At 44.8% G+C, this 26,869-nt stretch overlaps 2 protein-coding genes across 2 annotated transcripts; both read left to right on the top strand.

Annotated features, from left to right (window-relative positions):
- The first annotated feature begins 2,845 nt into the window (after positions 1 to 2,845).
- On the top strand, positions 2,846 to 18,119 carry PPP1CC (protein phosphatase 1 catalytic subunit gamma). The gene is made up of 7 exons (XM_080355568.1): positions 2,846 to 2,982; positions 11,761 to 11,892; positions 12,981 to 13,211; positions 14,792 to 14,896; positions 15,897 to 16,120; positions 16,366 to 16,500; positions 16,938 to 18,119. Exons 1-7 carry the CDS (start codon positions 2,928 to 2,930, stop codon positions 17,025 to 17,027), a joined length of 972 nt encoding a protein of 323 aa, XP_080211694.1. The 5' UTR covers positions 2,846 to 2,927; the 3' UTR covers positions 17,028 to 18,119.
- Positions 18,120 to 22,856: 4,737 nt separating this feature from the next.
- HVCN1 (hydrogen voltage gated channel 1) lies at positions 22,857 to 26,517 on the top strand (the record flags this gene model as incomplete). Its single annotated transcript, XM_080355548.1, has 5 exons — positions 22,857 to 23,051; positions 23,613 to 23,717; positions 24,198 to 24,429; positions 26,013 to 26,125; positions 26,452 to 26,517. The coding sequence occupies 5 exons, from the start codon at positions 22,857 to 22,859 to the stop codon at positions 26,515 to 26,517; spliced, it is 711 nt and encodes a 236-aa protein (XP_080211674.1).
- Positions 26,518 to 26,869: the final 352 nt, after the last annotated feature.

Here is a 26,869-nt window from a genome sequence, read left to right as displayed (position 1 = left end):
GCAAATTATTTTAGACATCAGAGGCAAGAAGCATGCATAAAAGCTTTATCTTGATTGTAACACAAAGAAATCTGGATGCAAACAGTAGGAGTTATAACAACATTTAAATCACGGCTGTGTATCGTGTTAGGAAAAATAACATTTGACCCACGAGTCACCGGTTCTTGTTTTTGCAGTGTTTGAACAGCCTGTGGAGATCTTTGTTTCAAATGTACACAAACACATTGAATTTCACCGACTTAGCAAATATGTAATCTAAGGCGAGGGGAAGTGTGGGTGACCCGCATTTCTTAGGATCTACCTACATGCAGGGATAAAATAAGGAACATTTCATTATTATCTGCATCTATATGCAGGTGCATGTGTGTGTATCTACATATTATATTATACACACAGCATATGTATGTGTGTGCATATATTATGCATATATATATATATATATATATATATACAGACCAATAATGAAACGCTCCTTATTTTGCTCCTGTAGGTAGGTGGGCATTTTATTTTTTTATTATTATTTTTTGTAAACATAGCTGGATTATGAGCAACCGCACAATAAAAAGAAGTGACATGCGCATGAGAGAGTGGGGACAAATCAGTGGGGAAAGATATTTTACATGGAGGCTTCCAATGAATGTTACCAAAGCAGTGATTTATTTGTGGCATTTCAGAAGAGGAAAGGAGGAAAGGACACAAAGGTCTCAGAGCTGCGAGCGAGACAAGCCATACATTATTGTGTATTTAGCAAACTAGAATGCAAATTGTAGACAAATAGAAAGAAGGGGAGAACATATGAACTGTAAGCTTTGAAATTATTGAATGCTTCAAGTCCATGTGCAGAGTTTAAGGACAAAGGGATTTCCCTGATTGTTCCCCCTCTAGAAATAAATCATTGTTGTGAGCAACATCGGAGAACAAAATAGTTTCAGGATATTTATAACACCTTGGCTTGGTCCCTTTTCTAATCAGAGAAGCTGCTGTGGGGCGAGGCTTGTTATTTCCAGCAAAGTTAGCTTATTAAAAAGATAATTTTGCCGTGGCATTTTAATAGCTCTGGCTCATCGCAGAGTTTACTGCTGCTACAGAAGGGCCCTTATTTTTTATGGAAATGCAAAAGGCCCTGTGCAAAGATACAGCCCCCTCCGAATAGGACACAGAGCGCCGGCGGCTGCTGTCGCGACACGGGGCTGCTGCAAGACACACTGGTTATGGAGGCGATGATGGAGCCTCAACAGATTCGCCTTTATCTGTCGCTTCTCTCCCGCCCTCCTGGCTACAGCTCTTTTAACAAGAACTGACGGTGCTTTGGACCTCGCCTGATGCGGTTCAGCAAGCGAGAACCATTCTTTGCCTTCCAGAGTACAGCGTTTCCAGTGAATTCCTGAGCACATCTCCTCGGTCGCACCCTGGGAGGTGCTGAGCTCTCCCCTTCCACCCCATTTCCAGAGCATTAAGGGGAATGAAAGGGACTCAGCACCCACCAAAGGCGCTCAGATCCTCGCAAGACACATCCCTGGGGAGGGGGGTAACAGCTGAAGGATGAGATAAGATGAGGAGATTTCCAGCAAGGAAAACAAGGCCAGGAAGGTTCCTCTGGAAATGCAATTTCCCTTTTTAAATAATTCAGCTAAGTCCAAGGGAGCAACTCGCCCGGCAGAATTAGAAAGGATTTGAAAGAGAAAGAAAACATTGAGTGCCAAAGAGCAGGGGGGGTTGGCTGTTCCTTGGGAAGGTACAGCACAAAAATAGACGTAAATCCGTAAATGCCGTTACGTTGGAGCAGATCTAAACTAACTATTGTCTTCAACAGGGTTACTTTGGGCTTAAACCAGCGTGACTGAGATTAGCGTAGCGTTGGCTCGGCGAAGTCGAGCGTTGAAGCCGCGTTTTGCAATGGGCGAGCGCCTGAGCTTTGTGTAGAGTCTGCGTCCTCTGTTCTCCTTCCTCCCAGCAGATCTAAGGTGTGCTGGGATCACAAGTCCTTCGCTTATCGCCCTCACGAACTCTGCTCTGGCCCCGCCGCGCTAATAAAATGTTATGAATATTGCAATATAACTGTCGGCAGGAGGAATCCGGCACGGACAGCGGGAGCAATTCACACGGGGGAGGGAGATGGGGAGGAAGGAGGTTGACACAGCCATCCCTGCAAATTAAAGTAGGAGTAAATAAAGCAATTAAGCAATGTTCAATCAGAGATGCAAAGGGAGCAGCGCGAAGGGGCCGCGCAGCCCATCTCCCTTGCAAACACAACCCGATTTACAAGCCGAACCTCGTGGAATTGCTTGCAGCCACGCTGTTGCTACATGTAGTATAAAATAATAGCAGAAGAGTGAAATAAAATAGCAAGATGCACTTGAAAGAGTTGGCTAATTTCTCCATACGGGCTCTGTAAGGATGTTGAAGTACTGAATATTTGTACTTAAGGGATTCTCAACGGGAGAGCAACGTATCCGAAGCTGCTCAGGAGCTGAAGGGCTTACTCAGGCTGCAGAAATTCCACAGACTTAGGTGCTAGATTTAGGTTCTGAAGTGCCTCTTCCAAACAAAACGCTCCTATGATAGCGTCGCACTATCTCACCTCCCGTGAGCGGAAGGATTCCGCGAGACGAGACGTATGTTTCCCCGCCCCGCTCTTCCCGCCCGCCCTATAAAGGGTTTCCGGTGAGCCGCCTCGCGCTCGTAGTATCCATGCGCCTATCGAGCTCGCTGAGGAGACGGCGGCCATTTTGTTCAGTGCTGGGTCTCTGCTGAGACCGGCGGCCGAGGGGGGGGCGGGGGGGAAGAGAGAGAGGGAAGAAGGCGAGCGGGGAGGAGAGAAGGAAGGGGGAAAAACGAGACAGAACGAAGAGAGAAGTCGGGCCGGCCAAGCAGCGAGCGGAGGGAGGGGTGCCGCGGGGAGGGGTCCGCCCGGCCGCTGAGAGGCGATGGCAGATATAGACAAACTCAACATCGACAGCATCATCCAACGGCTGCTGGAGGGTGAGGGCCGGGAAGGCGCGGGGCGGGTGGCCGTGGGGTGGGTGGCGGCCGGGCCGGTGCCCGTGCGGCGCCTCCGCGCTCCCGCCTCGGGCAGCGCCGGGGGCTGCGCCGCGTCCCGCCCGCCCGTGGGCACCGACATGGAGGGGGCGCCGAGCCGCTTTGTCCTCCCCGGGGCTCGTCTCCGCCGCCGCCGCCCCGGGCGGCTCAGCCCTTCGGCCCCAACTTTTCCGTCCTGAGCTCAGCCCGTGTGTTCCCGAGTTGTTGGTGCCCTGTGAGCCCCTCCGCGCTCCCGGGCCGGTGCTGGGACCGGCCGCCTGCCGCCCTTCTCCTCCTCTAAGGAGATGCTTAATTTAGTATTATTTTCCTAGGAAAGTGGTTTTTTTAAAAAAGGGCGTTTTCTCTTCCACATGTGCACAAGGGGTCTGCTTGGCCGGGCTCTGGGGAGACCTGGCATGTTTAAAGAGTCTTGGGGCAGCTGAGGAGACTTCGGGTTATGGTGGTTTTAGCTGTGATGAGCCGCTTGCCTTAACCCTGCTGTAGGATTTTGGCTCCTAATTCGTAACATATGGTGGCTTTTTTAGGTGTGAATAGAGGGTTGAGGTTTGGTGTTTCAGACAGTCTGTGGAAGGGCTTATTGTCTTGTGGCTTTAGTGCTTTGGGTTGCAAAGAGTTGCAGGGGAGTTTCTGAATCAAAGGAAGAGCTGGAAGTCGCAGGGGGTGTCTTCAGCATCATCCCTTTGGTTGCAGGGATCAGTACGGGGCTACAGTTGTCGACTGATCTTTCTTAAGGCAAAAGGCTGCAAAGTAGCCACTGCTAAATATTCTTCCAGGCATCAAAGAAAACGATAATTATTCAGAGAAGGAAGCTTTATTTCACGTATTTCAGAACAAGCATCTCATCAGGACTTGTGCTTGAAGAGCTTGGTCAGGGATTTAACTTTTTTCCATTTGGCACAAAGTCGTCTGAGATGTTGAGACAAATGGTGAAGAAATGTCTTTCAGCTGTATTACACCCTTCTTACAAGATGTTGCTTGTGTAATGGCTTGGATAGCAAAAGGTCAGAGGAACAATAATGCTACTCTAGACATCATTTGGAGTTAAAAATCCTATAGATGTGCTAGGGGATTATTGAACTACAATAAGTAAAAGTAAATAGGGTTTTTCCTTTCCATTTTGGGTTTTGCCTGTTACCAATTTAAACTGCCCTGGTTTCAATTATTTAAAGGCTTCCCTTTGTAAATTTAGACCAGGATTTTCCTGAAAGTCCAGTAGTACAATTTGTAGATGTCGGATCCTGTATGTTGTATGTTTGGTGACATATTAATACATGCTCAGTTTTACTGCAGGTAGTAGTTACAATTCGGACTTGATTTTCCCTAGTGTAACTATTGTGATTTTCTCAAAGTTTAAGTTCTTAATATCAAAAACATGGAATATGATAATCCTAGAAAGAGACCTGAATGATTAAAGTTTAAAAAAGTAGTAAGTACTACATCAATATGTTATGTTCTTATTCAGCTTATATCAGTATTGTACATTTGGAGAAGATGAGAGTTCATAAATCAGGCTTCAGAAGGCTTATTGACAAGATCTTTTAGAAGATGGTCCATGCAGCTACAGATGTTACCTGAGGTTGCATCAGCTGCCAGAACTGAAATTAATTTCTTTTTCCTTCATTGACATTTCAGCTGGGATTTTGGATTCCTTGAGGCAATGATTGTCTTTCAATATTTAAAACAATTGCCAGTGTTAGTGACCTATGCTAGTGCTTTTTGTTGCTTATTAAATGTCTATTATAAATATCTTTTCAAGGCAGAGTAGTGATTGACCTTTGTGGCAGTCTGTCATTTTTATACATTTTTTTCCAGAAAGGGAAAATGATACCATATTTTAGAAAACGCTGCATTTTTGATAAAGTGCTAAGTTGTGTGAATTATTGTGCAAATGCCGTTCTCTTCAGTTGTTTAAAATTTTCTTCACTCATCCTTTCCCTGCAATGATTAAGATCCAACTGGGTGGATGACAGGACTGAATTTCCAAAGTGGAGGTCGGCATGGTATTAAGTGGAGGGAAAAACATCTGAAGTATGTGTAAGAATTCTCATCCTATTTAGATTTGGAGCAAATGAGAAATTATTTTTCAGTGCGATTCTGGCAGAACAACTGTATAATATTAGTTATACGAAGTCTGGTGTGTCTGTAGCAGAACTCTGTCTCAAGTGATATCCTTTTCAAACAAGGTTGCACACAGATTAAAATCACACTCAAGTATGAAAACACTCCAAAATCTCTTTAAATAATCAGCTTACTCACAAACTAAGTTGCCCAAATCCTTGTGCAAGCTTTAATTTTTAGAGCAATTTGTTATTTCATTACAGCCCTCTTTAAACTGTATACTTAAATATTTTTGTAGCAGTTAACATTTGGTGATTTTGCTAGTAAAATGCAAAGGATATGAACAGGCGTCATTGCCCCTTTCTTTTTAAAGGTAACAAACCAAAGTATTAAGGAAATACTTCATGCAATGTGTCAAATCAATGAGAAAATTCATTTAAGCAGGTATTTTTGTTTTATAATGTGCCTTAGCATTGCACTGGTGGAAGAGACAGATCTACACGAGTAGTGAATCTAGTTGAATGGCTGAGGTAGAATGGTTAAAGGGTGAATAATAAATTAGTCTTGCTTTTGTTCTTAATATGGGGTATTGATAATGGATTTTTTAGGGGGTTTTATTCTTTTCTATCCTGACTGATCAGATGACATTATTCTTTTCCCCCGAGTAGTTGATATTCTCCCGCATACATTAGGCTGGTTAGCTGAAATTATTAATTTGTTCTTTAAAAGGCCTGAAAGTATATCTTTAGCTTCTAATTCAAAGACAAATATTTGAAGAGTCTTGATCTGACTGTTTATAGTACAGAGCATTTTGGCATTGTAATGTCACAAAAACATTTTTCTGTAACATTGTTCTCAACCTTGGAAAACCATTATATGAAAACATTGAATGTACTGATTTTTTTTTTTTGCTATAATTGAATTTGTGTTTGTTGCCTTTACTAATGATGGTTGTGTTCTGCTAGGAGCAATTTTATAAGTACATGCTGTCTAATTTTGTCACTTTTAATAACTGTACTAACAAAAATTTTCACAAGAATAAGGCTTCTAAAGTATACTATATGACAGTATACTGCACTGAGCATTTAAATGTTTCCTAAGTGTCCTTGGTAGTAGGTAACAGCTTGAATATTTATGGAACTAACTCACTTCACTAAGGAATAAGAAGGGGCATGCATGAGACCAAATTTCTCTCCTAGGAGTATTGTAAGCAGTAACTTCACGGTTCTGAGCTTGCGGCTGCGTGTGTCTATTAAGTCAGAACTGCTGGTAGACAAGAAGATGCTAGAAAAGCTCCCTGCAAGATGAAAAATCAGTGGCATCCGTGTGGTCGTGGAAGAGGATCCAGGAAATGGCAGAATTCCTGCTCAGCTCTGGGCAAAGAATGAGTGACAAATCCCGAGATTCCCCGAGTGCGAGCATGGCTTCCTTGCCTTGTCAAGTCAGATGTTGTTCTATAACTTGAGCCCTTTATCTTTTTCCTTCATCTAGTGCATTGGCAGCTTTTTGCAGAACGGAGCTCAGAGTAATGTAGAAAACAAGATTGAAATGTACTAGTCTTACCATGGTAATGATAAATAACAGGGTAAAATAACACAATTTCAACATGTGTAAGTGGAACCTGAGTTGATGTCTGTTTCTGAATATCTTTTCTGTACTGCAGCCCCTGCAAGTGCTGTTGAGGGAGAACTAAGTGATGAATGAAGGCTACTCTGGTTAAAGCCACATGAGGCTAGAATGGTGGTAGCCATTCTGAAAGCTGTAATCCTGGCTAGTGCACTAAAATCAGCAAAAAGACTCTAAATCCTCAAACTTTCCTGTTTATACACCCCCAGATTTCTATTCCCGGTAAGGTATGTTTTATAGCTGTCAAGGAGAAATTATCTCTAATTTGCTTTGAGTGGGGAAAGAGGATCATCCAGTTATTAAAAATAGTTGATCCAAAGAGTATGGATAAACTTTTGCTGGCAACAAAAATGATTTCTTAGGGACTTGGTTCTCTAATTTTTCCTTTCACCGTTCTGCTAAATATAGCATTCATAGAGTCTGAAGGGCTGTTGGCTGTGTAGCTTCATATACTTATCTAAGTCTCTGATTCTGACAGATGTTAATCTGAAATGTGGTCAGATTTCACTTGTTGATGAGTTGGGATACTGTGATAAAGTTTCTAATAGACAAGCAGCACTTGTTGACCTCAAACCATATAATTTTCCATAGTTTGTGTAGTTGAATGTTAATAGCTTCCTGCTGTGTTGCAGCAGCTTCTAATAATGGGAAATAGGAGCTCTGCACTGGGAAGATGAGGATTAGATTCCTGTCACTGATGTGCATTGAAATAAGTCGGTTAATTTCTGTGTTTGCCCAGTCAGTAAAGTGGAGGAATTTGTCATCTCTGAGTATTTGCGATCGGCATGAGTACCTGTTGCTGTATAGCTCTTTTCAGTGTTAAAGTATGTTACAATATGAAAATTTCACAGTCATGCAGAATCTTCTGTTTGTTAATGCTGCTGTGAACTTTTGTCGTATTAAAAGTAGACTAGAACTTTTTTCTTTTTGGCAGCTTAGGCCCTGAGGAGTTGCTTTTCAGTTTCAATTTTGAATTGGAAATAACCTGATCAAAGTTAGTTGTGCCTGCAGTAAAGTAAAACCTTTTTTTACATCAACCACTTTCAACTTATTTATTCCCTTTGTGCCTTTGGTACAAAACTGAATGTGAAACTGTCATCAGGAACTGCTGAAGACAAGATTAAAAACAACTTGCAGTATTTTTGGACATGTCGCTAGGATTGCAGACATCTTAACATAAAATATGGTAAACCTGGGAGACGCATTTAATAAGCTGAAAAATGAACTGACCTACTGATAGTCTATTTTTCTTTAAAACATTTTCTGCATGCGAACTTGATTCCAGCACTTCAATTGACAGCATTTCAGTTGCTTCTTTTAATGTAGTACTGAAGGAAAATGAGACGTTTGGATCACTTATAACATTTAATGTAATGTTATTTTTGAATACTTTCCTAAGTATCCATCCCTTTCATATGAACCTTGAATGAGGCAATATACTCTGTTTTGTCATAGCATTTGCCTTCATTAAAGGATTGTGTGACACCAAGCTGAGCACTGGAAAACGCTCCCGATGGGATGTGGTATACAGGTCTGTTGTACTATACATGCATGTGGTCACCTGACTGCTGTACGTTCTAGATCCCACAGTTCTTGAGCCATTTGTCCTTCACAACGATACGTATAAAAGTTACCTTAGATGTCATATGGTGTTTGAACCCCCAGCAGTTTTTCTCCTTGTCTGGAAAGCAACACTTATTTTAATAGTTGGAGCCTATGTTCAAGTCAGTACTGCTGCAGAGATCATCCAAGCTCCAGGGAGGGATCTGTTTCTGGAGTCTTTTCCATCCAGTGGAGAGCTTATTTTTCCAAAACTCGTACTAGTACAGTGGAGAAGATTTTACATGTTAGAAAACTGCCCAGACTGGACAGTGAAATTCAAACTTTCAAAAAACTATTGTTAAGAACAAGAGCATCTCTGCTCAAGAGGATGGGGATATATTATTGTCTGGAAATAGTGCAGCATAAATAAAATATTTGAAATAGGCTTTTTTCCTCAACTGATTAATCTTTAGCTTGTTCTGCTGTCAGTTCCAGACTGTCACTTCTGAGAGGTTATTTTTTATGCATTGAGAGAACAAATAAGCATGTACAGTACTATTGAGCTGCTCTTTCGACATTATGACCAAGCTGCCAATTTAGTATCGTACTGTCTGATCCTTACAAGCTGTTCCAAAGAAAAGAAACTGTAAACACAACGCGTTTTTCATGGTATATTACTTTTACTTTTCTTAGCAGGACTAAGTAACTTGAAGACTCAATCAGAGGAACCTTTTAAGAAGTCATTCAGACTGAATATCCTGTGTTTCCTTGCCAGGTCTTTCATTGCAGATGAGAAAATCCTTGCACGAAAAGTATAGATTGCTCAAACCAACATGCGCTTCTGCATATTTGATTCTTCTGAAGCCAAAAATAGTTTTTGCAGGATATATAGGTCAATGTTAGAAGAAATTGAAGACTCTTGTTTCTTCTGTGCCGATTCCATGTTGGACAGAAATGGTCAAAATGTCATTGGCAGGCAGCGTGCTACAGAACTGCATCAAATTATCCTGTTTTTCTGTGCTAGTGAGTTTGTGAACTGTAGCGAGGCATCATTTTATCTTGTCAAAGTTTTCTGCAAGCAGATGACTAAAACTGCATAAAGATTATACTGGTTCAATTAAAATATATTGGAGAAACGTAGGAAACGATCTGAAACAGTCAGTTTTCAGATTTTAATTTAATCTTCAGCAAAAATGAATCCATATGCTTTATTCATGAGCTTTAGTGACTAAGTGCATTACATGGTATGTATACTTTTTTATACTTTTAAAGTTATGGATGTGAGATATACAGGGTTTGGTTTTTTAGCAATTTCTAACAAGAACGAATGATGGAAAGTTAGATTTTTGGGTTCTCAGAAACTAAGTACAAGTCAGTTCTATTATCTCAGAATCAAAGGTGAATTGTAGAATCTAAGAGTAGGGGTTGGAAATAAAGTAATTCATCAAGTTCATCACTTTATTCTGTACATTTCTGATTTTTATTGCTTCTGGATATTTGACATTTAAAATAACTTACTCATTGCTCAGGAGCATTTGGAAAATTACTGTATGGATGAAAAAATGACTGGATGAAAAGCCTCATGCGTGATAAACTGCTGTGACAAAGATTTAACTTTCATTTATATGCTTCATTACTTCTAATATTTTAATGGAAGACATGAAGTTCAGCGGTAATTCCAGTGTTGCCACGTAATGTCAGTGTTGGGTGATAACACATAAGCAGTGAATAATAAAGGAGCATGGATTGCCTGAAAAATAACATCAGACTTTTGACCTACGGTTAACTTCATGTCACCGTCAGTATACACTTTAAGGAAAGTTTAATTTTTAAGCTAGTTTGAGGAAAGGTGGTATGTTTTAGTGTATTGTCAATGATTGTGCAGGGCAGCCTGTGCCACCGTGACTGGGGTCTCTGGGAGTCAGTGTGCACGAGAGAATTGTTTGGGTAACAACACTGTTAAGTGCTGGTAGAGGTTGTGTCCAGTGGATGGATATTACACAATCACTATTTTATTCTTTATCTGGATAAGATGCATGCTGACTCAACAATGTTCTCTGGTCATGATCAGAGGCTTGCACTAAAGTAGGAAACTTCTGTGCTAACAAGAAATTCTAAACCCTTCGGAACGCAACCATTTTTGTCTTTACTCTTCCTAAAACATGTCCCCTGCCCACCCCCCTCGGCCTTTCCTACTGCAGTTCTCACTTCTGGATTTCATGCCATGCAAGGTCCACAGTGACAGTACAGAGATTTGAGTCATCTGTAGCTTCCAGATTTCTCACTCTGAGGTTAAACAGCATCAAGGGAATTAGACTGAAATAGTATCTAAAAGGTTATATAGGAATTCAGGAAGATAATATCGCATAGGTTCTTAGGTTTGAAAGGGTTTGGGGCTTGTTGCTTGCTTTTGCAACTAAAGACCAAATCTTTTTGGATAAGAGCATAGATTCTTCAGTCTCAGTGCAATATGAGTTGTACACAGTAAGCAGTCTAACCAGGCAATATTACTAGTGTAGTGTTTTCATTTCTGAAGGTGTTGTCAGAGTGTTTCCAGGCATCTGAGGTCATTCGGCTTTGATGCTGCTAAACCAATGGGTTATGTTGCAGGAGATGACTGCTCTTATTCCATAATCTTAATGGAATTTGCTACAGGGTTGTTTGTTTTGGTTTTTTCTTCAGCTTTATCAGTGCTCCATGTTGCCACTGGTTTTGACACCAAATAAAAATAAGCTTTACTAGTAATGGCATCATCACAAATTTTTATGTAGTCTTATCCTAACTGTGATTGGTATGGGGGAAGTGGTCTGAGACTGGGAGATGGATCTCCTACGAGCTTGACTTTTACTGTGCTCAAAAGCAGTGGTAAGGCAAGATGTTTTGTCATTGTGATCCAGAAATGCTTCTGACCTTCTAATCATATGGTTATTTTTCTTCTGTGTTTTCTAACTGCGGTGTAGAATGGGGCAGTACAGTATTTATTGGTATTGTAGTCTTGTTTGTTTAGAGACTGCCTTGGGCAAGGTTAAATGAGAGTTTAGGGAAGCTTGTACATTTGAGCTATGATGTTGATAATTAAATGGGAGATTTCCTTTTCTCAAGTTTAGACAGCTTTCCAGAGAAGAAGTGTATAACCACTTCATTTAAAAAATTATATATATATATATAATATATATATTATATATATATATATAAACAGTTGCATTCTCCAGGATGGGTTTTATAACTAAATAGAACTAAAACGATGCTATTTAAAATGTGACATTTAGCGCGGGAGGTGTTGAGCCATGAATTCTGTTAAATGAAAGTATCAGACAGCTGAAACAGAACACAGTACCCTTTCTCTAGTGATGTGACAGTGCAGTTTCACCTCAACAGACTGATACTGCCCTGTTATCTTCTCATTCTGTATTATAGTGGCATTTAGTCAGGCTCTTAAAATAACACTGGGCATATTGTTGATTTTGATAACTGACTTCTGACTCCTTCCAACAGTGCGAGGGTCAAAACCAGGCAAAAATGTCCAACTTCAGGAGAATGAAATTAGAGGACTGTGCTTGAAATCCAGAGAAATCTTTCTCAGTCAGCCTATTTTACTAGAACTTGAAGCTCCGCTGAAAATATGCGGTGAGTACTGTGACTTCTGTTTTGATGCATGGGGAGTGGGGACCAAAATAATCCAAATCCAAAAAGTAATTGGTCCACTTTCACCAGGTCTCTTGGGGAAGGGATTCACATGAAGTTTTGGAAAGGGGTTTTTGTATCAATTAAATAATGCTTGGCATGATCATGGCTGAACAAGGGGCAACAAAGGAGAACTACAATAGTTTATTGTAGCTGCTATTCAGAGCTGAACTGTGGTTTGACAATATTTTAAAATCCTGCTGGGAACTTAAATTTTTATATTCTTTCTTGGAATTACTTTCTAGTGTGGTTTCACTGTACTTGGACACAGTGGTGCCCACTTTGCACACATATACATGTCTAGCTATGCTAAAAGAATGAAAAATGTCAAAATAAAAGCCTCCATAAAGGCACTTTATAAAAAGCTTCTAGCAAACCATATTTTATCCTACTCTTAACTCTGGGGATTTACATCAAATTGAAGTACCTTGTTCAATATTTATAACATTGGTAGTCTAAAACAGTGATTTAGTGTTCTGCTTGTCAGAAAGAAAACCATGATTTAAACCAAAGGCAGAAATACCAATTTCATTTTCAATACAACTGCACTGCTAGAATGTAGATTCCTGAGTGTTTCAGGAAAATACCAGAGATGGTAAAAGGAAATTCTCCAAGTGGTCAGTTTTCCATCAATATTACTAATGCTCAGTGGGAATACTGAAAATGAGGTAAAGGTTCCTGATCTCACAGCCACTAGTCAAGTGAAAGATTTAGCTGGATGTCAGATTTTCACTTAAACACTCAGACTTTGTTTCTTCGAATCTTGGTTTTGTTTTGCACACAACATTTTTAAGTAGCTACTCACTTTGTCTTAGCGCAGTTAGGCATTGCATTACATAGATGTCAAACTTTGGAATACAGTGATTTTATATGCACTAAGATAAACTCTGATTTTTTAAGTATGTTGTAGGCCATTTCTAATTGCAAGCTTTTTCTGTTTATGAAGCACTATTCATTTGTTCTTTCTCTAGAATCAATGAAAGCATGTAGCAAAGGATCACTTACATGTCATTTCTGAATACTCTTTACAGGTGACATCCATGGACAGTACTATGACTTGCTTCGACTCTTTGAATATGGAGGTTTTCCACCAGAAAGCAACTACCTGTTCCTTGGTGATTATGTCGACAGAGGAAAACAATCTTTAGAAACAATTTGTCTTCTATTGGCCTACAAAATTAAATACCCAGAGAATTTTTTCCTCCTCAGAGGGAACCACGAATGTGCCAGCATTAATAGAATTTATGGGTTTTATGATGAATGTAAGTGATACTGACATGTGCATCTTTGGCTTGGGAAAGCAGGGTAGGAGGTGCCAGTGTTGCAGTGTCAGATAATTCTTTCCTAATTGGAATTCCCTTTGCACACTTCAGGGGGGCCCAGGGCCTGTTTTAGGAAGGGAAATGTGTACTTGCCCTGATACTATTGGAGTCCGATCCTCACAGTACAAAGCAGCATGCAAGCAGGCAGTTTTATTTATTGGCCGTGAAGTTAACAAACAGTTCTCACTGGTACGTATTGTTAAAGTTCTTAAAGTCACCTAGTGATGGATGAGAGAATTTTACTTAATGTGTTTTACAAAAGTTCTCCTCCATTTCTTTCACCTGAGGGATGATGATGTATATTTATGTTAGAACTTAGCTTGGAGAATGGACTGGTCTTCACTGTGATTATGTTACAGTGCTTGCAATTTACTTATATAAATACTTGTAACTTTGTAATGTTAAAAAAACAAACTTCACCCTTCTCTGGATGCAGTCCTGCTGTATTGTGTGCTGTTGCTTTGGCCAAAATCAATATTTCCTTTCATAAATGGGGCAAAGTGAGTGTGAAGCCTTCGTGTGATGCATACTTGGATTGAGCACCAGTTACTCTTTCAGTAGGTGGCTTCAGCTCCAAAACTTGTTACTTGAACCGGTGCATCAGCCTTTTAATAAGGAAATATGCCCCCCCTTTTTTTTTTGGCATCGTGAGTGCTCCTTCTCCTTTGAACAAAGGCAGTGTTGCTGTGTGCAGTTAATGTGCCAGCTCTGTCACTGCAGGGTGTGTTAAGGTCTATTGTGGTGGAGACTATACATAGACTTTTCCTTAAGATAACAATTTTGCTGTAAAGTAGAAGCATATGTTCATGTTTCAAGGGATGTGACTTAATAAATCCAGATAAAACTGTTAAGTTAATGGTGCGTTGAAGCATTCTCATGACTTCCGTGGTAGAACATACTTGGCTTGTAGCTTACAAGACGTACTCACCATGTCTTGTTCTCCTGCAACGAGGATACAAAGATGTGTGGTATTTTGGAGTTGACTCCTCAGAGATTAATCATAGGCTTAGTCATATATCACAAATATGTTCAGGGTTCATATCTGTTGAGAGAGTCCCTTGAAAAGCAAAACCGCCTTGGTTTCATTTTGTAGTCCTTTTCTTTGCCTAGAGAGACTTTATGTGGTAAAGCACTACTAGAAGTTTATAGAAATTCTGTTTTCGAAGGATTGCTTTCTTCCCCTGAAGAAAGCACCAAGTGGTAGAACTTTCTGAAATGGATCAAATTCTCCAAGGGATGATTTTCCAAAGCACAGTTGTGCCTGGAAAGTCTGGCTGCCAGCAGTGGAATGTCATTCTGTTGAACGGGCTTGTGCCATCTTCAGAGCACTCTGCCACACTGAAAGAGACCTTTGCAACTTTATTGCAAGCAATAAAATGTCAGTGGATATCAGAGAAGATAAACTGTGTAGAGACGTTAATGCTGTTTGCAAGCCTTAGTAACTTAGGCAGCTATGATATGTTTGTTGTAGTTGTGTTGGAAAAGCATATTGACTGGTTTTCCTCCAAAATGTCTTCTAGGTAAGAGAAGATACAATATTAAGCTGTGGAAAACCTTCACAGACTGTTTTAACTGTTTACCTATTGCAGCTATTGTGGATGAGAAAATATTCTGCTGTCATGGGGGTAAGTAACAGTTCCTTAGTTAACATTCAAGAAACTCTAGTACTGTAATATCAGTCATAGCAATTTCATGTTTATGTTGCTGAGGCTTCAAAACTTCAGGGATTTTTCTCTGCTTTGCTTCAGGTATGAGGTAAGGCTGAGCTTGGTTAGTGTCAGTTCTGCAAATCATTGAGTCGTTAGTTTTGTAGATTCAGACAGAATTATCTTCTTTTCCTTTTCTACCAAAAAGCATATTTAATAGCGTCTCCTTTTGCGTACAAAATCCTTGCAGGTCTATTTAGACTTCTATTACTATGAGTTTTATGTACATTCTGAGAACATATTTTCATAGAATGGTTTCCGTTGGAAGATGGTTTAAAGATGGTTGAGCAGAATCCCCCAGGTGTGCGCAGGGACATCTTTCACCAGATCCACGTAGCTTGAAGCCCTGTCCAACGCGATGGCTTCGCAGTTTCATTTGTAGAAATTGTCTGTTATGCTGTGTGATACCTGCTTCATGCAACTTTTCAAAGTAATAAAATACATATTACACCTTAAATGTTTCATCACTTGGAAGTAATTAAAGTTGCCCAGGAAGATACATCAGTGAAAAATGGTACAAGGTCTGTTTGATACTGTATTTCGTCTTACTAGGGCCTGATCATTTAAATAAACATACCCTGTAATTTCTAGTATTTTTTTCCTCTCCTCATTTACTTAATGGCTCTTTTAACAGACACTGGCAGAATATTACAGTGAGATTATTGTAATCCTGTAAAATGTGAAAATGGCTTTGCTTATCTTGTTCCCAGTAAATCTTCTAGAAAGTGACTCGTCTTCTGTTACAAAAGCTTTAAAACAAATGCTGGATTAAAAAAATGCCAGTTAACATTGCCATTGAACTACATAAAATTGCAGTGGTGAATCAGTTTGAATACAAGTTATTTTTGTCTTGCTTTAATACCTCAGTCTTACGAAGTTGGACTGAAATGCAGACCACATGTGTCTTAACTCCGAACAGGCTTGTCACCAGACCTTCAGTCGATGGAACAGATCAGGAGAATTATGCGCCCCACTGATGTACCAGATCAAGGGCTCCTTTGTGATCTCCTCTGGTCTGACCCTGACAAGGACGTCTTAGGATGGGGTGAAAACGACAGAGGAGTGTCCTTCACATTTGGTGCTGAAGTCGTTGCTAAGTTCCTCCACAAACATGATTTGGATCTCATATGTCGAGCTCATCAGGTATCTTAATTTTGTACATTAAGCCATAGAATAATTAAGGTTCAGAGGGACCTGAGGTGGTCATCTGGTCCAACCCTACACACACATACTCAACACAGGACAAAGCATCATAAGCCTGAGTTGCTGAGGATCTTGTCCAGCCAAGTTTTAAAGATCTGCTGTTTCTTTCAGCTGCTGGCTCTGTTTAAGCTGCTTTGCACCTTGGCAAGATGTCCAGTCTGATATTTCTGCTTTTTTCTCTAAAGGTTGTTGAAGATGGATATGAGTTTTTTGCAAAAAGGCAATTGGTAACTCTCTTTTCTGCCCCAAATTACTGTGGAGAATTTGATAATGCGGGTGCCATGATGAGTGTGGACGAAACTCTAATGTGCTCTTTTCAGGTATGGTGTCTGAAGGTTTTACCTTCTTATTTGTATAGTCACACTTTACATTTGCTCTATTTCAAATTGATACTTTACTTTTCCAGAACCATTGTGCTTTTTTCAAATAGGTCTTTACAGATACCACATGTAGACAGGGCTGTGTTTGCACTCATGCCTTCAAAAATGTGATAAGCCCTTGCCCGTGTGAGCAGATGAATTGCTTTACCCTGGAATTAAATCGTCTGAGCACAGTTATCAACCGTTAGCCTGTGTCTGTTGGCATGGCCTCACAGATCAGCTGCTCTAAGCCCTGTTAGAGCTCTGAGAAGAAAACAGATTTATTTCTTGGCGTGTTTATGACTAGTCCAGACGAGCTGCATAGTGCTTTACTAGTGAATTAAGTGATGGTAAGAAAGCTAAAACGTTTTGCTAAATGGCTTGAACTATCTTTTCAGATTTTGAAACCTGCAGAGAAAAAGAAACCCAATTCCAGCAGACCTGTCACACCTCCCAGGGGTATGATCACAAAACAAGCGAAGAAATAGTCACTTTGGCGCTGCCTTGTTGGGACTTGTATCATAGTATATAACCTCCATTTTTAAAACTGTAATGTGTACTGTTCAGCTTGCTCAAAATAGATAACGTGTTTTGTGGTTTTCCTTTTGATTTGATGAGTGGCATTTGCTGGTTGTAACAGCGAATGAAAGACTTTTCTCCCTCCCAGGAAGAGCTGGAAGTTTTCCTTTTGGTGTTACAGCTGTACACTCCACAGCATCTTCTCCTGTCATGATGGGTAATTGTACAACTGACTTTCAGAATCTGTACAATGAGTAGTGTAAATGCTTGTTTTCTTCTTTAGGATCTAAAGAGGGCACTAGTGTGCTGCGAGAGTAGAGATTTGTTACTGTCGGAAATTACATACTGTTTATACAAACCACTGTGAACTTTTTTACGTTGAAATTTGTTTTAAAGGGATTGCTTTTCTTTTAGTTAGTTTTATTGCTGTCAACATTAGGAATAACCTTCAACCTTGCATCACTGGTATGATGTATATTTAATTCAGACACACATCCCTCTCCGAATACTGAAAGTGACAATTAAAAGCCATTATTTTAAGTGTTTGTGTCTCTTTACTGAAGCCAAAGTTCGCTTAGAAAACTGTTTGTACGCAACCCACCACGCTGGTTTGGCAGGGCTTTCCATTCCCGCCCTCCTCTCAGAGATTAAAGGAAGTCCGGACTTGAAATAGCAAGTAGAAACGCTGTGCTGTTAATTCTATTCATGGTAAAAGTAAACACGTTTTTGTACAGTTTCCATATGTTTGCTCAAGTGGATGGTTTTACAGTGACGTCAGAAAGCTGCAAGTGACGGAAATGGTTCTAGATCGGCCTCAATGGTTTTGTGCGTTTTAGCCTAAAGACTTTGTTTCACAAAGAAACCTAGAAAATAGCTTGATAAGCCAACCATAGGCATTGATCTTGATCACCAGTTTATATAAATCTCTCACAGAATCTTGTTTTTTAAAAACTGTTAATCTTTTTTGAACAGATAACAGTGTACAATACCATGTAGTGAAAATCACTTATTAAATGAAGAAATTGTTAAATCTTCTCCGTGTCGGTTTATCACAACACATACACGACCGCTATCAGAGGACCTGACTTAGAGAAATAAATTGTTCTGGAAACCCACAAATTCTCAGTTTGGATTTGTCTGAGCTACAAGCACAAGAGGAAGGTTTTTAAACAGGAGTGTTGGGTTTAGGTCCAGTTCTGGAAAAAACTCTGATATTTGAGTCAAATGAAGTGGCAATTTTTAGAGTCAAATGAGGTGGCTTGTTCAGCCTGTTCTAAAACTGCTGCAGTGGTGAACTGGGGCTTGGTGCAGTCTGGTTCTGAAGAAGTGCCTGGCTCAGAGAAGCCACCAGCTGTCCTGCTTGACTGAGTTTCCCTTCACTGCTGGAGTCAGCTGAATTCTTTTGACAATAATGTAACATCTCAGCAGTCTCCAGCCATTGATTTTGATTTTTAATGTATTTCTCTGCCAAATCAAATAACCTTTTTCCTATTTTGAAGCCTCTTTTTTTTTCCTTTCCCCTCCCTCTGAAGCTAATTAACCAAACCACCTCTTGGTAACTCTTGATGAGCTCATTAGATAAGTGTTAGCGATTGCCTGCTGAAGGCTTTCTCACAAACCTACTTTCACCACATCTGTGGTTTTCTTTATAGCTCTATAATTCTTCTCCCTCCTTGTAAAATAGTCACCCGCATGTCTTTTATTGATCTGGCAAATAACAGAGCACATATGGAACCAGTTTCTATTTGACTTGCATCTCAAGGAACGCATTGACCCATCTCTGTGACCATTAGCTCTGCGTGTCACCATGTCACACCATTTTCCTCTGTGACTTGTATTTTTTTCCTCTCCTCAAACGCGGTTTCAGCGACACACGCGCCTATTCTGGGCTGCGCTTTCTGCTTGGCTGCGTTCCCCGGGCTGCTTCACGTCCCGTGGGCTCCCCAGCTGCTGGGGGGAAGGAAGCGGAGGTGGAAAGATTCCTGCTCCACCGCAGAGGCAGGAAGGAAAGAGCTGCTGGTCTCGCTATGGGTTGTGACCTGAAGCTCAGATGTGAACCTCATGAGGTTCAACAAGGGCAAGGTCCTGCCCCTGTGCCGGGGCAACCCCCAGTATCAATCCAGGCTGGAGGTGGAGAGCAGCCCTGCGAAGAAGGACTTGGGGGTGTTGGTTGATGGGAAGCTCAACACAACTGAGCAATGTGCGCTCGCAGCCCAAAAAGCCAACTGTGTCCAGGGCTGTGTCACCAGGAGCGTGACCAGAGCTGTGTCCCCCTGCTCTGCTCTGGTGAGACCCCCCTGCAGTGCTGCTCCAGCTCTGTGGTCACCAGCACAGGACACACATGGACCTGTTGGAGAGGGGCCAGAGGAGCCACAGAAATGATCCGAGGCTGGAACAGCTCTGCTGTGGGACAGGCTGAGAGAGTTGGGGTGTTCAGCTGCAGAAGAGAAGGCTCCGGAGACACTTTATTGTGGCCTCCAGTAGCCGAAGAGGACCTACGGGAAAGCTGGAGAGGGACTTCTTACAAGGGCATCGAGTGACAGGACAAGGGGTGATGGCTTTGAACTAAAAAACGGGAGATTTAGTTCAGATATAAGGAAGAAATCGGCTTGATAAAAATTGTGCTGTTACTGTGAAGTGTATAAACTGTGAGTTTAACCCACTGGCAGCCCGGGAAGAGGTTTGAGGTGAGGCCCTGGCATGAGGCAGCTGAGCCTCCCCTGCTCCAGCCCTGTAACGCTGGATTCACCCTGAAATCACGTGCTGGGCACCGGCCTGGTCCTCACCAAGCGCTCGGTGGTGCCTCACGGCCATGGTTAACATGCAGCCCCTCAGAGCTCTGCGGGCACACACTGATTATTGGGATTTTATTTAAGTTTTGACAATGCAGCTTCACATCTGTGATCACCCTGGTAGCTCCACTCAGCTGTGCATGGGGCCAGCGAGCCCATGGAGCATGAAGACAGCTCATGGGGAGCAGAAACTGGCTGTTTTCTCCTTAAAATGTGCTCTTCTTACTGAAAATGGGGTCAGGCCTGCTGAGCTCTCAGATCTGCCACCTGCATTTCTAGTCTTGAGCTGGTGCCTTCCACCTTCAGCTGATTGTGTTGGTGTTAACTGAAGTCAGCTGAGACCAAAATGCCTCAATTACCTGGAAACTCCCAAGATAAAACTCCCTGGTGCTGCTGCAGGGCTGCACCTTCACTCTGTGCTGATCTCTGCAAGTAGGTGTTTTGGGGTGATGGTGAAGGGGGTTTGGAGCTCCAGGAGGGTGTTGCCTGTGCTGAGTCCCCGTCACCCCAGGGAGGAGGATGGGGATGGGCCTGTGCACTTTGGGATGAGGTGATAGAAACTTCCAGGTTCCAGGAAAAGTTTTAGGCAGTCTCCAGGAGAAAACTCTTTCCAAGAAAAGTGTTCAGGTTTTAAAAGTGCGAAAACTGAGATACACCTCTTAATTAGGGAAGAATTGGAAATGTTTCAGGTTTGTCTTGGAGATGCAATAGAGATGTGTCCTTGATCCTTTCTGCAGTTTGCTTAGGGTACTTCCAAATCTAGCTCGTGTTTGAAAAGCGAGGGGAACCCTCAATAAGAGGCTGCCTGATAAAGCCTGAGCCTATAAATGGAGGCAGGTTAATCCAGGCCTAATTTCTAGGGTTTACACTTTTGTAATCCTTTTGATCCCTGGACCTCCACCTACTTTATGGGACTAATCTGTGCCCCCAGACAGCAGCCAAGCTCTGATCTCAGCAGCGGCTCATTATTTCATTTTGTGCCTATCCTGGATGTCCGCTTGGTTTACCCGGCGGGCTGAGGGGAATTATTTTCAAAAGTCCTAAAAAAAGAAAAGTTTAAACTCCACCCGGCGTGTCCTGCTCCGGCAGCTCCCGCTCAGGGACGTATCGCTGCGAGCCTGGGTGAAAAAGCTGCGAAAACGGCAAATGTCGGAGCGTGGACCCCGGGGGCGTGATGGGGAAGGAGGCAGCGGGGCCGGCCCGGCCGGGGGAGGCGGGACCGGGCTGGGCCGGGGGCGGCCCCGCGGCGCCGGGGGAGGCGCAGGGCGGCGGTGGGCGCAGCCGGGACGCGCACGGTACCGGGAACCGGGGGAGCGGGACCGAGCGGGCGGGGTGGCCGGGGCGCTCCCGGGGTTTGGATCGGTGAGTGTCTCTCTGGGGTGGGGGGTTTGCAGCGGGCCCCCCCAGGGCCGCCGCGTCCTTCCCCGCGGGGGTCCCGCCGGGGCCGGGGGTTCCGTCCCGCCTCGGGACTGCGGAGCCGACGCGGCGGCTCCGGCCGGCGGTGCGGACGGGGGAGCCTGGGTAGCCCCAGCCGCAGCCCCTGCCGCTCCACCCGCCGGTGACGGCTCCAGGCCCTGCGGCCCGGGCGAGCACAGAGGCTGTTCCGTAACGGGCCGGGGGCTCCACGGCCGGGGCAGCTCCCTGGGGGGCTCCGCTCAGCGCCCGGCGGCGGGGAGCGAAGGAGCTGCCGCTGTGACAGCAGCGCGGGGCTGCGCTGTCACCCCTATAGCGGGTGACAAAGTGGCCCGGAGCCCACGTGGCCTCCAGCAGCCACCGCTGCCCTGAGTGGATCCCACCGGGACCCCCAGAGAACCCCGTTTGTAGGGAGCGGAGTGGGGGGCACGGCAGCTCCAGTGGGCCAAGAGTGTCCTGTGCTGAGCCCCCGGCCAGCTCTGGCCAAGGGCGGGTGCATGGAGAGCCCCCCTTGGGATGGGGACATGTTTGTCTGCCGGCGGCAGTAGCGGTTTTGGGGCGGGTTTGTGGGCCAGGCAGTCTCGCCAGGTTGCCCAAAGAGGAAGGGCGAGCTGGTGAGGCTGTGACACGGGAACACGAGAGCGGGCGCAGACGGAGCCTCTCCCTGCGGCTGCTCTGAGCGCGGAGCTGCAACTGGGATCATCTGCAGGTTTGGGCTTGGTCCTCCCAGGGACGGGCTGAAGCTGGGATGCCCAAGGGTGAGGTCAGCTCTGGGGTGTGGGAGAGGAGATGGGGGAACCGTGTGCCGGGACAGCGTCACACACCAGCCACAACAAAAAGTGAGAGGTCACCTGCTTGTTTTGCCTGTGGAGGCTGAAAACATAGGGGACTTGGATGTTAGTGAAAGGAAATAACGTTGCTGTTCAGCTTGGCGGTGTGGCTGGAGGGTGATGATGCCCCAGTTAGCCCAGGGGCAGCTGGGCTGCAGCTGCAGCCCCCTGAAGGGACGTGGGCAGCTGTGGGGGCGCAGCGGGAGGTTTGGCTTGGATGCTGCTGACAGCAACCTGCTGGGGCAGGTGGGGCACGAGGGGGCAAGTGTAGGAGAGGAAATCACCTGCACCAGCTTCTGACCGATACATCCATCCATCAGTGTCTACTAGAAACACAATGGCCCTTTCCAACAGGAAATCGGCAGCTGCCTCCTCTTACATCACGAGATGCGAGATAAGCGCTGGCGTGCTTTTCTCCTGTAGTTGCTGCTTTGTTTTGGGATGTTTAGAAATACCTCGTGGGGAAGTTCCTCATTGTAGAGCAGCCCAATGGGGTGCAAACAGCACCGGGGAGGGTGGCGGGGGCTTCACCTCGCGCTGTGGGAGGTGATGCAAAACAAGCAGCACCACCGTTAAGCAATTTCCCGTCAGCAGGGCCCGTCCACGCTATCCAGCTGTGTCTGAATGAAGCATCACGCTCTTGTCACGCTCGCTGTGGTGAAACGGGGAGATTTGGCATCCTTGGTCAGTCCCGAGCGGGGAGTTGACTCTGTGTTCTTGTCCTTCAGACGCTGGCCGGGTGATGCCAGCTTGATCCAGAGCCATGTCCAGGTACCTGAAGCACTTCACGGTGGTGGGGGACGACCCCGTGCAATGGAGCAACGACTATCGGAAATGGGAGGAGGAGGAGGAGCCTGGGGAGAAGCAGCCGGATTCGGAGATCAAGCTGGAGCCCGCCAGGAGCCGTGTCTCCTTCCAGATCATGATGAAAAGGCTCTTCAGCTCCCACAGGTTTCAGGTGAGGCAGAACACACCCAGGCTGAAGGGAGATGAGAGCGAGATGTGGCCAAAGGCGCCTGTGACAGCAGAGCCCATGTGGGCTGGAGCTCAGGGTGGTCTGGGAGCAGCACTGAGCTCCTGAGCGCTCACGGTGCCTGCGACAGCGGCTGCTGCCTCCGAGCTGGGCCGTCCTGTCGGAAACAACCTGCTCTGCAGCTGGTGCAGATGTTTCCTGAGCGGTGATAAGCCTCGGTGCGCGCTCAGCACGGCGCGGCTGGAGGCACGTGCTCTCCCACGCCTCCTGCTCCCCGAGATTCCCCACGGCGAATAGTGGGAAATGGCCAGGTTTGGTGGGAGCCGAGCGGTTTTGTACGGGCGAGACTTTGCAAGAATAACCCACCGATCAGGGGCTGTTCAAGTGGGGATCCTGGGTGGGAGCAACAGAAAGCTCCATGAAATACAACCAGCCAAACTGGGGATGCAGGGGGTTGTGGCATGTTTAGGTGAAGGCTGCTTCGGCTCCTCTTGCTGATCCATCCATGCTGGGAAGGGGTTATCGTCGGTTCTTTTCCTCCAACAGATCCTGGTTGTCTGCTTGGTCATCCTAGATGCCTTGTTGGTCCTGGGAGAATTGCTTATGGACTTGAAAATCATCCATCCGGACAAATATAAAATAACCCCAAAGGTAAAATGCAGGGAAATATCAACGTGAACTGCGATTTCCCTCTTGGGTGGTTCAAAGCCCACTAGATGGGGTGACTGGGCAGGCAGGACCTGGACCTTCAGCCTTGCTTTGGCAGCTGCAGGCACACGGACAAAGGTCTCGCAGGGACACGTGTGACAGCCCTGCAGTGTGTGCGGCTGACCTGGCTTGTGCTGGTCCATGCAGCAGCTTCATGTTTTCTTGGGCTGTGGTGGAGCTGAACCGCTCTTGTCACCTTTCTCTAAGTCATCTTCTCACCTCCTGGTCCGGCTTACCCAGAGCCTCTGGCTGCCCCGCCGCGCTCGCTCTGGTTGTCCTTTAGAGCAGAAGGAAAGTCCCCAGCCCTCCTCCTCGTAGACTCAGACCAGACGTGCCCTGCAGCGGTGGAGCTTTTCCAGCCTGCCCGGCTCACGTGCACACAGGGGGGTTTCCTGACGCTAAACTCACACTGTCTTCTCCCAGGTTTTCCACTATCTCTCCCTGTCCATTTTAACCATCTTCCTGGTGGAGGTGGGGTTCAAAGTCTTCATCTACCGCTGGGAATTCTTCCACCACAAGTTTGAAGTGCTGGACGGGGTCGTCGTCATCGTGTCCTTCATCCTCGACATCATCCTCATCTTCCGGGAGCACGAGTTTGAAGCCGTCGGGCTCCTGATTCTCCTGCGGCTGTGGCGCGTGGCCAGGATTATCAATGGTAGGTGTGCGCGGCCGGTCGGGAGTTTCCCTTGAGCGTGGATTTGCCGACCTTCCCTGAATTATCTGGGATGGCGTCTTTGTTCCCTTCTCAAAGCCATCTGCGAGACACCAGGCTCTTGCTCTCCCAGCAAGGCTTTACTGACTCTGCTGTTGTAACTGTAAATAGTTGCAAACCGATGTAAATTCAGACACTTCTGAAATGACCGTAGCTGGGAACACTTTCTGCCTTGTCTGGGAAAGGATTTTGAGATTTGAAAAATGTAGCGGTGGAATTATCCCTAATTCCCACAGGAAACCTCAGCCCAAGTGCCGTCCTGGGCTTAGGAGTGCACTGTTGCTGAGCGCTCTGCACTTGGTGCAGCTGTAAATCTTGTTAGTTGGAACAAAAGGAGAGGATGGCCGGGCTGAGTCCATCACCTGCAGCCCCCGCTGCCATTGCGATGGGGAGAACGTGCCTGATCGCTGGCACCGGCTGGGAATGGGGCGGACGTGAGAGCAGCTTGTGGCTCTTTGTAGTTTGGAGTGAAAGTCAGAGAGAAACCGGATTCGTGTGCAGCTGCATGAGCCACAGGAACCTTGTTTTTACAGCAGAGCAGCAGTGTTGCATTTACAAGTAACCCTCCTTATCCTTGGGTGCCCAGGTTTCTCTCCACGCCCACCCACTTGGAGGGACAGGGGGACAAAACCTGCCCCAAGCTTGGGGTGCTGCGTGTCTAAACCCAGGCACGGTTCACTGCCTTCAGTCACTCTTGACCGATAGGGACCGGATTACAGGCAGGTGGGGACTGTCTGATGTTACCAATGCAAATAAGCAGCGTCACTGCTTTGTCTGCAGAGCAGTGAACCCCCAAGCCCCAAACCTGCTGCCTGTAGCACTAGAAACACGGGCACGCATCAGTGCCTGCGCTCACGGCTCTTTCTGCAGAGCTCTGTCGGGTAGGAAGAACACGATGTTCTTGCTGCTCTTACCAAGCTTTTTATTTTTCTTCTTTTCCCCTCCGAAAAGAGTAGGAAGAAAATGCCTTTGTTGTGGGGCCTGAGTTCACATGTAATAACCTCAGGATGTTTCAGTGGAGAAGTGACACCTCTACCATAATGAGAAACGGTGTGTGAGGTGAAGCCAAAACTGATGTGTCTGATGTGCCACCTGTGACACAGGCAGGAGCCACCAGCCCCGGGGGAGGGACAGGAGCCTGGTGCCCCAGGCTGTGTCCTTACAGCAAAGCTCCCGACTACACAAAATGGGCTAAAACGCAACAAAGCTGCCAGTTACATCCCCCCAGGCTCCGCTAAGGGACAATTCAAATTCGGGACTTGAGTGACAGTTTGACTGATTAATTCAGCTCCGCGGGCAGGCTGCGCTTCCCAGCACTGTTGGCATCTGAATCCCGGGGTAGGGGGAGCTGATTTAAAACTCTCCTCATTAAGAAAAGCACTTGGGAAGGGTGGTTTGAAGAGGACAGAAGCAGAGCTGGAGAGGAAGGAACACGTTTAACTTGAGCACAGACCCTGTGTACCGTCAGCCTCCTGCTAGCGGCTGTTTTACATTGTAAAATGAATCCGCTGTGAATTGTTCCACAGGAATAATTCTATCAGTAAAGACCCGCTCTGAACAACAAGTGTCCAAGCTAAAGCAAGCGAACCTGAAACTTGCAACAAAGGTTGAACAACTGGAACAGAGCTGTATAGAGAAGGTAAGAAAACACTTGTAATTTAAAGATGTACCTGCTGGCTGCTCCCCCGGACAATCTGGCCTGGGCTCCTTTTGCAAGATTCGCCACTGTCAGCTCGGTTTCCTCACCAGAAGGTGTGGGGGTGAAGCACCACAGCCCTGCCCGTGCGTCCCTCGCCAACTCTCTTGCGAAGGAGCGACGGCCACCTCTGTCCTACTTACTTTAGCCAGGTTGTGCTGTTTTACTGCAGCATGAGATACCTTAAAATAGTTTCCCAGGTTCCCACAGATCTTCCCACTGTTATAACAGAAGAGCTATAATAATGATTTGACTTTTGTCTCCCACAGGAGCAAGAAATTGAGAGGCTTAACAAGATACTAAAACAGCACGGACTCATCAGCGAGCAAAAGTAGGAGGTCGGTTTTCGAGGTGGGGACGTCTGCCCTGGAGAGAGCAGTGTAGCAATCTACCAGTTTGACCTGAAAGGTTTTCCTGTCTCTTTGCTTTCTCCTGTATGATGTTGTCTGTAAACATTTTTCTATTTGACCACACTTAGATTAGATCTTGGGATTGAAAAAAAGAATCTTGCTGGAAAATTAATCACACACACACTCCCAGTAAACAGTGATTTTTATAAGACGTTTCTTGTACAGTTGTACAGTCAAAACTGGAAAATAATTTAATAAAGACACATCTTTACAAGCTGTACATCCACAACGGTACGAGACTTAAAATTTTCTGTTATAATGTTCTTTGTTTGCAACA

Source organism: Nesoenas mayeri (genome assembly GCF_963082525.1).
Source record: "Nesoenas mayeri genome assembly, chromosome: 17".
NCBI lineage: Eukaryota > Metazoa > Chordata > Aves > Columbiformes > Columbidae > Nesoenas > Nesoenas mayeri.
This window is presented reverse-complemented; position numbering and strand designations above follow the sequence as displayed.